Source organism: Aethina tumida, chromosome 1, assembly GCF_024364675.1.
Source record: "Aethina tumida isolate Nest 87 chromosome 1, icAetTumi1.1, whole genome shotgun sequence".
In the NCBI taxonomy this organism is placed as follows: Eukaryota; Metazoa; Arthropoda; class Insecta; order Coleoptera; family Nitidulidae; genus Aethina; species Aethina tumida.
In genome coordinates, this window is record NC_065435.1 from 73,114,293 (window position 1) to 73,129,434 (window position 15,142).

At 27.6% G+C, this 15,142-nt stretch overlaps 1 protein-coding gene across 1 annotated transcript in view; it reads right to left on the reverse strand.

Moving 5' to 3' along the window:
* Window positions 1–15,142, reverse strand: part of LOC109597975 (uncharacterized) — a 49,413-nt gene that overhangs the window by 17,801 nt on the left and 16,470 nt on the right. Inside the window, exon 2 of the mRNA XM_020013772.2 lies at window positions 1,783–1,976. Within this exon, the coding sequence (XP_019869331.2) occupies window positions 1,783–1,976 (194 nt within the window). The remainder of the gene's footprint in view (window positions 1–1,782; window positions 1,977–15,142) is intronic.

The following is a 15,142-nucleotide window of genomic DNA, read 5'->3' on the forward strand; positions in this document are numbered from 1 at the left end:
CTAATATATATATATGCAGAGGTGTTTTCAAATTTATTTGCTCCCAAGGGCTTAAATAGTTCGAGATAGATAAAAAAATCCTTAAAATTTGAATATATTTTAAAATAAGTGTTTATTTTATAAACATACTTGATAATTATAAAAAAAATAAACTTTGAGCTTAAATAGCTTTTGAGCCAATCGAGTTAGCGAAAAACAATAAGGGACCTTTTTTGTAGAGCATAAAATTCTCTATAGATTATTTTAAATTTATTTATCCCCGAGTAACAAGATTCTAAAGAAAAAAATATTTTTCTATATTATTTCCATAATTAACTTTGGTTGGAATGTGGACTATTTTAGAATTAATATTAAGAGCTCAAATTTTCAGAGAATTTTTTTATCACTTTGGAACCATTTGAACCCATGAGAGGAAAGAAATTCGAAAACACCTCTACTAAGAACCACCATATATTAAACAGTTTTATAAAATATAGTAGTGCATTACAAATACATATACAAAGGCATGGATAAAGATAAATTAAAACATCATTTAAAACATCGATATCGGACACTGCCAGCTATAGGCTGTATAATTTTAAACAACCCTTAAACATGTCTTTTTTTAGAATTTCATTATGACTTAAATTTAAGTAATTAATAGCCCCAGGATGACTTGGAAAATCAGCAGAAAAATATTTTAATCTGTTCACACTTAGATCTGTAAACGACCAAGAGAGACCTTATTCTGTCGTCAAATCTTTCTACCATATTTTATTTTTTATTAATCTAAACGATGTTTGAATTTATCTCATAGAACTCTAGATTGCATAATAAATAAGTGCACTCTTAGGCAATTTGTTAATTGATTGTTTCACTGTCAAATTAGCAACACAACAACTGTCGATTTTTTTGGCAAATCATGGTTTAAGTTATCGAAGTTTTTACAGAATATGCTATTAAATTAATGACTTTGTATATGTAATCGTTTACTATTTAGGGTTAATGTTTCAACGGACAATCAAGTTGTACCCTCAAGATACCGCAAATCCGAATTATTCATTACGTAAATCATGGCAACAAAGGTATTTACAGGGTAATTACTCCATATTGAACAGTTCCATTGCAGACCGCAACACTCTCGAAATGATGATGAAGCCACTTTGAATAATTGTTTAATTGAATGCATGCCACTTGAATTCTTTTATTGTAAATTTATGTAAATAAACTGAGCTGAGTATAGTGATTTTTTAGTTTTTCTTAGTTGCATTTAGGCAATAATATTTTTAAATAATTATTTAAGTAAAAAAAAAAATAAATTGTCTGTATTATCTTGTGATCATTATTGGAAATATCTAAACATTTCCTGCTGAAATGGACAAATCCATGCTTAATTACAAAAATTAATCAAGCGTTTATAAATTAACGTCTCTATTTGAAAGGCGTAAAGTTTACTAATAGCGGAAAGCTTCTAACAAGAAAAGTTCGGTGATAAAAGACGATACCAGGTTTGATAATTGATTTATTTTCTATTAGGTTGGATTTTCTTCGAATGGAAGGTTACATATTAAAGGATATTTTTTGTTTTGCATGTAAGCAACTCGTTTTATCTTATATAACTAAAAGTTCAATGTTTATTGATATCGACAAAATTTTAATTTAAATTTTTCCCTTTTTACTGACGTCATTTATTTCGTACGTTATAAATTGCAATACTCAAAGCAATGTCATCTTGTGTGAAAAATTTAAGTATCATTAAAATAAAAATAAAGTTCACTTTAGTAGTTAAGTAGCTCTTCTTACCTTAATTTTAAATTGTTTAACTTTGGGACTTTCGCTAGGGGTGTATCTGTAGAACTCTCCCGATCCCCTGTACCATTTCACCGAGTAAAGCCTGTCCCCATCGAGATCAAACATGCAATTTAACGTAGCATCATGTCCTCTCTCAACAGCCGCCGGTACTTGAATCTTAAGATCCTTCATACACAAGCACCATTCTGTAAAAATAAAAAACAAACTGTTAGCAGAACATTTATTACTACAAGACATTGAATCGTGTGTGTAATTATTGTTGTTGTTTATATTTGTGTTTTTAATTTTACTATTATTACTATTATTATTATTATTATTATTATTAATATTATTGGGAATAGGCAACCGTGATTTCTGATACAGATTTTTTAAAATAAAATAATCTTTACTTTTTTAATGTTTATTGTATCTCGTAGTTCAAGTTTTTTTGAGAGCTCCATCTTGTTTTCTTTTAGGATCTCTTGTTCACGTTGTTTATTCTCTGGATATTTCGGAGCCATCCCTGTAGATACCAGTCCCAGTTTCTAAACCCAACACCTGATCTAGTTCTTGCCAGTTGGAGCTGCACCACAACTTTTTCATCGAACGTAATCACCAATATGATGACGATGATGATGATAATTATGATAGGTACATGTATCGTTTATGTTTAACATAATATATGTTAGACAGGTGTAATTACTCGTATACTTGTCTGGCAAAGTGCAGTTGTGTGAATTATGGTAGTTATCACTAAGATAATCCAGCGTGCCCAAAGCACGTGTGTAACTACGGTTGAAATGAGAATAAACTATTAATTTAACATTCGTGATTTTCTTCACAACTTTAGTGATTTAGAGTGGTCGACAATGTGTCGACATTTAATTATCTTGGAACCTAACGACCTCCCACACGATTGAACTGGACAACGTATCACCTTAGTTTGATTGATTCATCCGAGTTACGTTAAGTGCGAACGCATTCTCATTGTTCGTTTCTTTTGGTCAAGTTAAGGGAAACGTAACAACATCAAAATTTCAGTAGCTATAATAGCGTGTCGGTATATGAAACTAGCACGAAACAATTGGAAATAATTCACGCGAAACGTCTGCAAAACGTCCGTAATTGCTGGACTGATAAATCGTTGAGTAATTTCTGGTTTCGGCGGCGTTTCTCCCCCGTCTTTCATTTGTCGGGGTGTTCGGTTGTTCAAAAGCGATTTGCCGGGAAAGAAACTGTCGGCTTCTCTGCTAATTTTGATTGCCTCAATCCAATGTGATTTTATTGAACTTTGTCGGGTTGTTCAATGTAAACTGTACACTTAAAATATCACTGGACCAATGAGAAATTGACTATGATTGTAACTGAATAAAAAAGGATATAATATATAATTCTACAAATTTGTTAATTTTCTTATTAATTTAAAATATTTTTACCACCAAATTGATACCTAGGTATATTAAGTTGTATGAACTATTTTTAGGGATTCAATATAGCATAATATCGTAATTTATTATATTAATATTTAAAAAAAATCACAGAAAAAATATTGATTACTCACCCTATGTGTATAATACCATATTTTTCACTTCACTAATACTAATATATAAAGCATATGTAAATGTTAACATTTAAAATAATTGTAAATGCACAATAAAAATAAATGTAGTCTTCCTGTAATTATTTGATATTATAATTATACGATAATTTAAAATTCCATTTTAATTACGTAATTATGCAACATTTATAAATTATAATCAATAAATGATACATACGCATTATATTATTCCATTATTATACAAAGTGTCCCTAAAAGGCTCAAATCCATAAATACAGAGGAATAATAAGACGTAATCAAAATTCAAAGTCTACACTTTGTTTTCGTAAGTTCATTGGGATTTGGTTTTGCTTTACCATGGTTAATATTTAATATAATAATAATATAATATTTAATTCGCACACTACAGTGAGAAGCTAAAAAATACTGCTAGATGGTAAAAATAAATGAAATTTAAGGTGTTACCAAACTTATGCCTTAGTAAAAATCTGTCTTCGTCTATTTCTTATAAATGTTTTTATAAAATGTCTTATAATGTACTATAATACAATTACAATTCTTTTTAATTACAAATTTTTTTTGTTAATAATAATTGTATGCAAAACTAGATAACTTAAAATGATAACCACAAATATTAAAAACATATCAGATAATCATCACATAAATTCAACACCGCATTGTGTTTTATAATTAATTCTTTAATTATGGAATGCAGGTTCAAGCGCACGTGGAACAATAAATCCATCCGAGAAATAAAAGTAGATTGGTATATTAGTGTCGGCATAAAAGGTAATATGTAAATAAAAATATGTAAACCTCAATCTTCGTTCGCGATCTGGACAAACTCATTAATTTTTCATATCGTAAATAATGTTGGTATATTATAAAATGCAAAGTCATTAAAAGTGTGTACACAAAATAAATGGCAACGTTGAAAATGTTTCATAAAATATTTGAAAAGTATTTAATAAAATTTGCTTGCACATTTTAATTTAACAATGTAATTCGTTAATACGTAACTTGAAACGTAAATTTGGTACTTGTTATTACTCTGCTGTCATGAATATGCAAAAGTGCAATCCAGTTTAATAGCAAATTAGGGTATTAATGCGCACAGGCAATTTTCGTAAACCTAAGTACATTATTATTACATTCTTCATTAAAATATGCAGTTGGTGGTTGACTGGAATTAACACTTTAATATCGTGGCCCAATTCGGAACATTATTGGCTCTCACACCTTCTGTTGGTGCTCAATAGACGGCGGAAGGATAATCCCGGATTATTAAAGTTCTGCAACGTGCTGGATCGTGGTTCGCAATGTAAAAACACGAACACCGTACACCAAACAATCCGATTCTCCGTGGAAGCGAGCAATAATGGAATCCGCTTATTTCGAGTGAACAAGAGGATTCCAAAGCTTCCACGGTATTTATTCATTAAGGCTGCGGTTTAATTGAGATGGAGGAGATTCATTGATAAATTTCTGTTGTTAATTAAGGTCTTGAGAAGTGACCATATCCAATTTCTTAAATAAACATGTCAAACTGATGTTTTATCTTGAACATATTTGATTATGTCGTGTCCAATGCGGAACGAGATTCGTGCAACGTACTTTTGTCAACATTTCGCCATCTAATTCCCCTTATTTACTTCCATTTGCCCGGATTTTTATTACGGACAACATCTATCGTGCTCGATTATCCGGACTAATCCGATCCGACCGCTTTTATCAGTTTGATGGATTTCTAGTGCAGAGGTCGACGACTCCTGTTATTTAATATTTTCATGAGTGTAATAAATATTAATATTATGTAAATCATTCGTAATAACGCTGGAAAACCCCAGTTACGATAAATATATTGCATCTAAATTTAATTTATCTACGACAAACAATTAATGCGAAAGTAATAACCCAACTTGAACTTTATTAAATTGGTGTGCTCGTCGAAACTATAAACAATCGGTTAATCGTTAACATCAGTGTGCAGTAATTAAAGGTAAATATTAGTTTCCCGATGAGGCATTATGCGGTTACCGTAAATTGTAAGAGTAAATTATATGAATGTGTTTTGGTACTGAATGGACAAAAGCAATATGTCTGTAATGTCGATTCAAATTTGCATTGGTAGGTAATTAATTACGATATTGATATTGGTATTGAATTAATTATAATTGAATAACGAATATTAGTAAAATGTGGAATAAAATCAAGATTGATAAATCTATATTTTATGTTTCCACTAAAATATCTCTTAAATCAAACACTTTTATTAATTGTTTTTTAAATTAAAAAATAAACTTTAAATATATATTATATTATATTTGCAGCTAATGCTGTTGGGTAATACATCCTAACTAACAAAAATTTTATTTAAAATGGGATCATATACAAACATGTTGCTACCCTTTTGCGAATGCACATTATTCTTTGCCGCCAAAAACGTGTTAGACATGGTGAGCTTTAACCGCTTGTCACAAATAATAAAAAACATTCTTAATCAGTCGTTAATATTTTTTGTATTATAAATGTTGCTTTGTAAATTTGCAATGCATTAATTAACGCTTTTATTATATTTGAAAAAAATGATTTTCAAATAATTATTATTTTTGTATTATTTTTGGTTCTTCTTATAAAATGTAGACAGCGGTAATTAAGAACTACCAATGCTGAACATAGGCTGTATTTCTCATTTACTTCTCAACTTAGAGTTTGTTTATTTCATAGAGCATTAACATAAACTAAAGGAATTGTACTAACTCGAATCAGGCCTTCTAGATATTTTTATAAAATTGTCTCGTCGCAGTCGTATTTTTGTTTGACTTTCAGTGTCCTGACGGCAAAATTCATGATTTTTAAAGAATTTTTAATTATTTTTCTATATTTGTATTCTTGATCTCATTTACCAAATGATTTGTCAAAGTTTTTTTATAAATGTTTAATTTTCTATTTTAATGTCATTTTCCGTTCATATTTTATAATAAATGAAGATAAAATTGATTACCATTGAAACTAATTCATTGAATTGAATATTTTTCATTTCATTTCAAATCTGCCCTACCTAGATCCATTGTACATGGTTAATTTCTCATATAATAAATGTTTGACAAATTTTTGTGAAATTGTTACAATTCAATTTATATACAATTTTAAAAATTTAATCGAAAAAAGAACTTGTTTTCGTTTTTGAAACAATGAAATGCAGCTCTATAAAAAAGCCCATATGACATTTTTTGACTGAAAAAAATATAATAGTTAACTACCGGCGGATAATATAGAAAAATTTTTATGGCGTGTTTTAAATAAAAATGTTACGAGCATGGCTTCATCTTAAGTGTAAGTATTTCAAATGCTATATAAATTATTATTCAAAATTTATATTAAACTATTATATATTTTTTTTAAATTCCACATACATACATATAGATAAATTAATTTGTTTAATTCGATGATGATGATGATGATATAATAATGAAATGATGAAATAATATAAAAAATACTAATACCAAAAAACCAATTTATATTAAAATTCGTTATGACTTCACCTCTTGCTGGATAAACTCTTCAATCTGTCACGATTTAGCGTCTTCGAAATTAAAGTTATAACCCCCTACTCGACTAGTCCGATCAAACTTTCATAACTTCCTCTCAAACCAGACACACCAGGCATAATTAATAATACGTTCCAGGCAACGCCAACGCGAAATATAATTTTAGAAATTCATTTTGAATATTTCAACACGTGGTGCGCATACTTCAGTATTTGTCTACCACCTTCGCTGATTAAAACTGCTCATTAGAGATTTTGCGCTCGGTGAATTAAGTCGTTAACACCATCTAAAAACGTCAAGACACAGACGTATAATTTAATCGATTAAAAGTAAATTATGTAAATGTCTGTCCATTACATTCTTTTGTTAAATAATAAAATCATCCCATATTATGCGGTAATCCATTACATTCCCCAGTGACAGCAAAAAGGTAGATTGAGACAGATAATAAACAATACACGATGTTAGTTTTAAATTTTACTGCCTACAAACAATAAACGCCGCTTTATGTGCAAGAAATTAAATTAAACAGACAACTTGTGTATTGGAAACGTATCTGTTCACGTCCGTAAATTTAATTAAAATCGTAACTAAACAAAACGTTCCAATAAAACTACAATCTAACAAAACTCAATAACAGTAAAATGCGAAACAATAAACGATAAAATTCCAGAACGATAATAAGTATATGAAAGTTCACAGAGGCAATAAAAAAGCAATAAAAGGATTATAAGTTAATATAGGGTAACATGAAAGCTAATATCATTAAAACCCCAACTGAAATGGTCAGATATAAACGCCACGAAATAGACGCATTATTTAATTCACTTTTGTTATAAATAAATAATTTAATGGTCGAAAATTTTGCCACGTCTAACAACATATTATTTTAATAACAGCATTTACAAGAGATTGTGTTTTATCACATTGTATACTTGGAATTACTGGTGATATGATAATTTAGGAATTATATAAATTTATTTAATTTTTTTATTGATCCTAAGTTAAAGAAAAAATATACACTAGAATTAATGTCCTTCAATTTTCTAATTTATTATTGATATTACTATGTTATTTGGAATTTAATATTTATTATTTGATTCGTTACCAATTTAAAATTGTGTATCCTGAAAATTACAACATATAATTTATTTACGAATTTTTAAAAAATGGGACACACAACAATATTATCATCCATGCATCATTTATTTTCCCTCTAATTTTCACCATTTATTTGTCCATATTTTTGCCACGAATTATTTACAAATTTCACCATAATACAATATTGATGTAAATGATCTGTTTTGTGAATTTCGAATGTAATGTTTTCAAATACTCGATCAATGACATAAAACTTTTTAAAATGCAAATACGCAACATTTGTTTTATTAATATTTATGACGTTAAATTCGCATGTGAACTTTGAAAATGAGACGCTAATAATATATTATTAAAAAAAGCGGCGAAGAAATAATAATAATATATATTTAAGTTGTCCGATTAAAATATGACGCAAATAATATTTTATTTCAGTGAAGAAAATTTGACTTGAATAAAAATTGTTAACATTATTTTGCCTTAGTGATTCAATTAATTTATGTAAAATACATAAAATAAATTTTTATAAATATTATTTATGTGATTATGGCAATTGTATGGTTGTAATTCATTTTATATATAGGCAATCGGATAAATTGAAACAGTATTTTATTGTACATAATTATCCATAAAAATGAAAATTTTAATCCAACCAAAACAGATTAAAAAACTTTTTTTAGAGATAAAAGCAAGGAATATAGTCAGGGTCGCAATAAACTCCCAAAGATTCAGGATTCAGGAATTTAACTTAATTTAAAGTTTTTCAATAAAGACACTTGAAATTGTATTAATAAAATATGGATTTTTCATTTGAAACTGCATCGAAATAATAATTTTTAATGCGTTTGATATGTTTTTGTTTTAAAATACATCGATTTTCACTAATATATTTTGTTTCAAAAATTATTCGCATTAAAATTTAAAATGGTTATATTCGGATACAAGCTCATAGTAATTGGAGTACTAACAGCAAATTTATAAACATGGTCATTAAATGTTATTTTATGGTTTGTCAGTCAAAATCGTGTTCATTAACTTCAACAATATTTTCCTTTTGCCTATTTAATAAATTCGACACATTATTATTTATTTTGTGTACATATTGTTAAATTAATGCGAGTTTAATTTGATCCAAATATTGAAACTGTCGCGGCCTCAACATGTTAATGTCAATACAAATTGTTGTTATATTTCTGCAAACAAAATTGTACCCAGTAAATGAACCAATTTTTATAATAAATGAATAACGTGAAAGTTTAGCTAATTATCAATTTTATTTTTAATTACTACTGAATTTTTCGTTAAAGCCGACTTTTGTATTTTAAATGTAAATATTAATCACCCAAGGCTTATTCCAGAATTCTTTTGATATTTCTCGGTTCAGTGTTTATCATATAATATCACAAAATTGTCTATTTTTATGTTATTTTCTGGTAATTTTAACAGCCTTGGGTATTTAACCGACTTCACCGTTTTTTAATTACCTTGGCTCGCGTGGCAGTTAATTAGAAATTTAATAACTTAAGCTTTGCTTTAGTGCTTTGGTGCAAATTATTTGTCTATTTGAATAATTTCAAAAATTAAACTTTGAAAAATCTTAACATCTGAATATAAAAGGATCAATGAAACTGTAAAATATCAAAGGGAAATTAAACATCACCGCGAGAAAAAATATGGAATATGAAATCTAACATTTGTGAATCCGACCCCTTTCGATTTCGGTGATTTTTCAGATTTTTTCTCTCTTACTTTACTTACTATAAAAATTGACCAAATAACAAATTTTCATGTTTTTTATTTTTAAAATGACTGGAATATATAACTTAGAAATTTCAAGTTCATTCAGTTGTCATATTTGAATCTGGATATTGATTTGAAATTTAATCAGCTATAACACCCCTACTTTTCATTCTATTCAAACGATATTTGTAATTGAATTTCTTTCTAGCGAAATATCATTCAGCTCGATCTGAATTGCTCTTCACTCTGGATGCATTTACAAGTACAATAATTATTTGAAAAACTGAAATATACTGATAATTAGGTGAATTGATTAAATGAGAAAAAAAATTGTATCTCGTAATGTTATAAAAACAAAATTTTGAGAAAAAATGGATAAAACACTGGTTATAATTACGAAAAATAAATTGTAAAGTCAGTTTAGGTTTTATTTATAAAAAAAAAATTAAAAATGTTAAAAATTAATATTTTTTTTTTTGAAAATGTTAACATGTTAAATTCATAAATAAAAAATTGATTACTTGGTCAATTTTTGATAGAGTATTTGAAAGTATGTGTTTTTGAAAAATTCATATGTATTCAAATATCTACAGTGGAGGAAAAAAGTATGGAATATTTATTTATTTGTTACAAATGTCACTTAATGTTTTCCTTATTCTGTTGCAAATCTGAACAAATCTAATTTACTACAAGATGGGTCCATTAATCACAATTATCATTAAATTCGCAGGGTTTTATTATTTCATTTTAATAAAACATCAATTTGGTGTTGAAAAAAGTATGGAGTATTTTATTAATATTCACAAAAATTAACAATGATTCAAAAATTTCAATATTTGAGGAAATTCGCTTGTGATGTTATTTGTTCGGACGGTATAATATTTTCCAAAAGTGCTCAATAGGATTTAGATTGGAAAACTGAGACACAATTAAGTTTTTCATTAGAAACCATTTTTTAACAATTTTAGACGGGATCGTTATTTTGTTGAAATATCCAACGAAATGGCATCTCTTCCTTAGCAAATGGAAACGTGGTGTTTTCCTGTATGTACTTTGGTTTAAAATGGTATTGTTGCCACAAATGTTCTACCATCCGACCCAAACAAATTAAATCCATGATAAGTGGTATTCTGATAATGCCAGATGGGATGCTCTGTTTTTCTTTGATAGCAGTGGTTTTTTGTCATCAACTCGGTCATGTAGTAGCGCATTAATAAGGCTATTTCTCACTCTTCTACTACTAACATCTAGGTTAAATTGTGTCGAAATCTCCTCCTTGATTTGTCTTGATATTTTATGATGATCTTCTATAATTATGTCATTTTGAGTGCGGAATTTACACAAAATTTCTGAAACAGAACTCTGAGGGTTCGGCCACTTCAACTATTCAACTATCCTTTTCTTAAATTGAAGTGAAAAGTAAACGTGTTTAGGCATTACTGCGTTGAAGCCGACCGAAAATGTTAAGAATTTAAGTACAACTGACCGCAAATAAAATAATATTCCATACTTTTCATGTCTTATCTGATAAAAAGATTTGTACAAAGACGATGAGTGGCAATATTAGTAAACCGGACGCTAAATACAAACTAGTGTATTTGTATCACACTATTGCAACAGATACGAATAATTCCAGGGATTAAAAATCGGATTTTAAAATTATTCCATACATTTTTCCACCACTGTATACAAATTAATCCGCAAGTAATGTAACACATTTATTAAAAATCATATTCCCAGTAATATAAATATCCATTAAACAGAGAATACTGGTTATACATATGTGGAATAGAAATTCCGATCGGGTAAATTACACACACCGTTCAAATCTAATCTAATGGAATCAAATTCAATGCGTTTGATTGCATTTTATAATTATGTTTCATTAAACCGGTTGATTAAACAGATTGCAATGAAGAAAATCTTTCAACGTTAACCTGCGTATTGACATTTTTATATTTTTTACATGTCTAATCAGTTGGAAAAAACGTTCAGTTTTACGAGTACGCGTGATACGCAAACCTATAAATACAAAAGATGACATACCTAAAGCGATTTCCATGTCACATGGAAATATGTAAACTAAAATTAAGAGCCTTATAAATATACAGCAGATTTGCGTATCAAAGAGCAGAGGAATAGATGAAATATGGCCCAACGACAAGCTCATTGCTATTCAATAAATCAAACTGCACTATAAAAGGATAATACATCGACGTTTTCTTTTTTAGGTTTTATGTTAATGGTCCTTCCGAATTAGCCCTCGCGAGCTTTACAAAACAAATATGATTTATTCCTCTACTGTTTTATATTAAAATAGTTGATTTATTGCCATTTTTCTTTTAGACCTCTATATATTCGTTATTGTGTATTGATTATTAAGATAAACTTGTCGGTTATATGAAATTATAGAGTTGTACATTCTACTTTATTTGTGGTAATAACTAATAATAAATTAATTTTCGTTATTTAATAAATTAATTAACCATACATTTGCGTTTGTGTGCAAAATACATTAAAACACGGTTAATTGAAGCATACCTGCTCATTTATGTGTTAAATATTTTAAATTTAATCATATGTTTATACATATTTAATTATGCTATTATAACTATAGGACCTATTTGATACTGACATTTTATACACTATATTATAATCGAATTAATTAATTAGAGTATTATGCAGATAAACTATTCAATTAATGTCCATACCAATAAATCTAATAATCATATTTGTATGTTGTTATTGTTTATTTAGTAGTCACTAAATAAAATAGCAACGCTTGTTCTGATAAAACTTTAAACAACAAAAAGATTACCGACTACAAACGGCATACGGATTTACATATTAGACGTACACATTGGTTGGTTGTAAATTCAGCTGCAGGAGCAATAACAATTTAGTTTTACTTGCATTAGAAACTTTTACATTTTACGATTTGAATATAAAGATAAATTTTACATTCGAAGATTTATTGTTCGAGTTTCAGAGTGGGATGATCACGGCAAACATAAAATTTTATTATTTTATTCGTTTGTGCCCATATTTTTCTGCGATTAAGTTATGCGTACTTCAGAAGTAAACTCAAGTTCCATCGGGCTCGCATTATAATTAAATCAATTCGTTATTTTATAACACAGGACAGCATAAACTTTTTATAAAAGTTTACATAAATATAATTATTTTTTAAATTTTTAACCAACATAATATTTGTTATTTATTTTATTAATTTTTATTATATGGAAATATTTAACTTTTTTCAGGTTTTGTATTTCTGGTATTTGTTTATTTGTAATTTTTAATATAATACTAATCTTGTATCTGGTGTCTATAGCAAAGATTTTTTATATATTTTTTGGTTTGTTTCAAAATTGCAAATAATGTAAGTTTGTGTCTCAGTTTATTATTGTATAATATTAATTAGATTGGCTTTTTATAAATTGAAGTAAAATTAGACTTAAACATTTTTCTCATTTAAAATATTTTTTGATTTATTTTAATGATTTCTGTTGATTTTATATAATACTATTTTATTTTTCAAATTTCATGAAAATCTTAAAATTGGTTAACATAATATCATATTTTTATTTTAAATTTGAAAATAACTCAAATTCTTCTTTCTGGTTATTATTGTATTACGTAAATTTATATTTTTTCTAGTTTTTTCTTTCAGAAACTATTTAAAATCTTATAAAATTCATTTAAAAAATGTCATTATTTTATTTAAACATTTTTGTCATTTTTGATGAATTAAAATTATTTTTTTTTTTTAAATTTCATAACAATATTAAAATTACTTATTATTAATTTATTTAGTTCATTTAATTTATTTAATTATTTATTTAATTAATTTTATTTATTTATTTATTGTAGATTAATAGTAATTAAAAATTTTAAAAATTATTAGAAAATTAATCAAGCAATTGATTCTTCTATTTAATTAATATTAAAGTATATTAATTTGAATATACTTCAATAATAAGACTATTTAAAAACTATATCAAGTAATGTGTATTTAATAATCTTTCCTAATATATTTGAGTAATACCTTCCGCCAAATGCAAAATAATTTATACAGGTAAATTAATTTCAGCCCAGATTTCGAATAAAAAACAAAGGATTTTTAATTTTAATCAAGGTTCCGCAAAAGACTATCGTCCTGACAAATTAATCACCGCCTTCGTGACCCGCACCATTAATAATCAAATGGGCTCATTAAGTTTTAAACCAAACGTCGCGTCCACAAACCTCAAAGTGATCTGGCTATTTTTTCCATCGTACGTGACCTGCCACATTTACACCACCTAAAGGAGAATTGGAGGCTCGCGCGGCGCACCATAAATCCGTATCTCCATTAGATTTCTTACTCCGCACTGTTTTGTTTAGGCCGAACATAAAAACACCCTTGCCGGATTATCTGGAGCGGTGCGAATGCAGGCGACATGTATCGTACGTGAGTCGCATTCGCCTCCACTGCAGACGTTCACGTTTTTTATCGCTTGCAAATTGGCAGCTCGGGGCAATTCTGCTTTTTCAAAGCGCGCAAATTGAATATTTGCGAGGGTTTTAACGCTATTTTTAACGGCAAACATACAAAACCATTGCCAGAATTGTTTTTACGTGGCGCATTCACCATTTTCAACAACCCTTTGATCACTGTTTTCATTTCAAAATTAATTGACTACGCAGGTAAACACTATGACATATGTTAACATTATAATTTATAAACACATGCAAAATTAACGGGATGAAAAGTAGTGCTCGTAAATATTTTGTTAAATTAATACGGTTCAGTAATTTCAAAAATACTTAAAACGACATTTACGCTTGTACGTTTTAATTAAACCTGAATGTAACGTAATTGTGATAAATACAATAATATTGTTAAATAAACGAACATATTCATTATATTCCAATTTGAATAAACTTTGTTCCGTTTAAATAAAATTAATAGTTCCCGTTTTGATGACTGTCAAAATGTATTATTAAAGAATCCAATTTATCAAATTACACTTGCATAATTAATTTATAATGTGAAAATGAAATTAAATTATACTTGTTAATTATTAAAGTGACACAACTACTTAGAATTTCTTAGATAATAATAGGAGTTGGCGTTAATTATCTTAACAATAATATTAATAATTACTTTTTTTAGTTTTGGTTTGTCAGGATTTCAATTTTTTCAATTTGTAAGTTTATTATTATATTCTTAAGATATTCTACTACCAATTATTAGTAATGTCTCCGTATGTAATAAATTAGTTTTTTTTCCATGGTTTTGTATAATGTTTTATTTTAAATTCTTTAAATCTTTATGCATTACATGTTTTTATTTAAATATTTTGCTTTTTAAATTTTCAAATTTATGTAAATATCTGTGTGGTTTTTAAGACAAATTTAAAATATATAATCATATTATTAT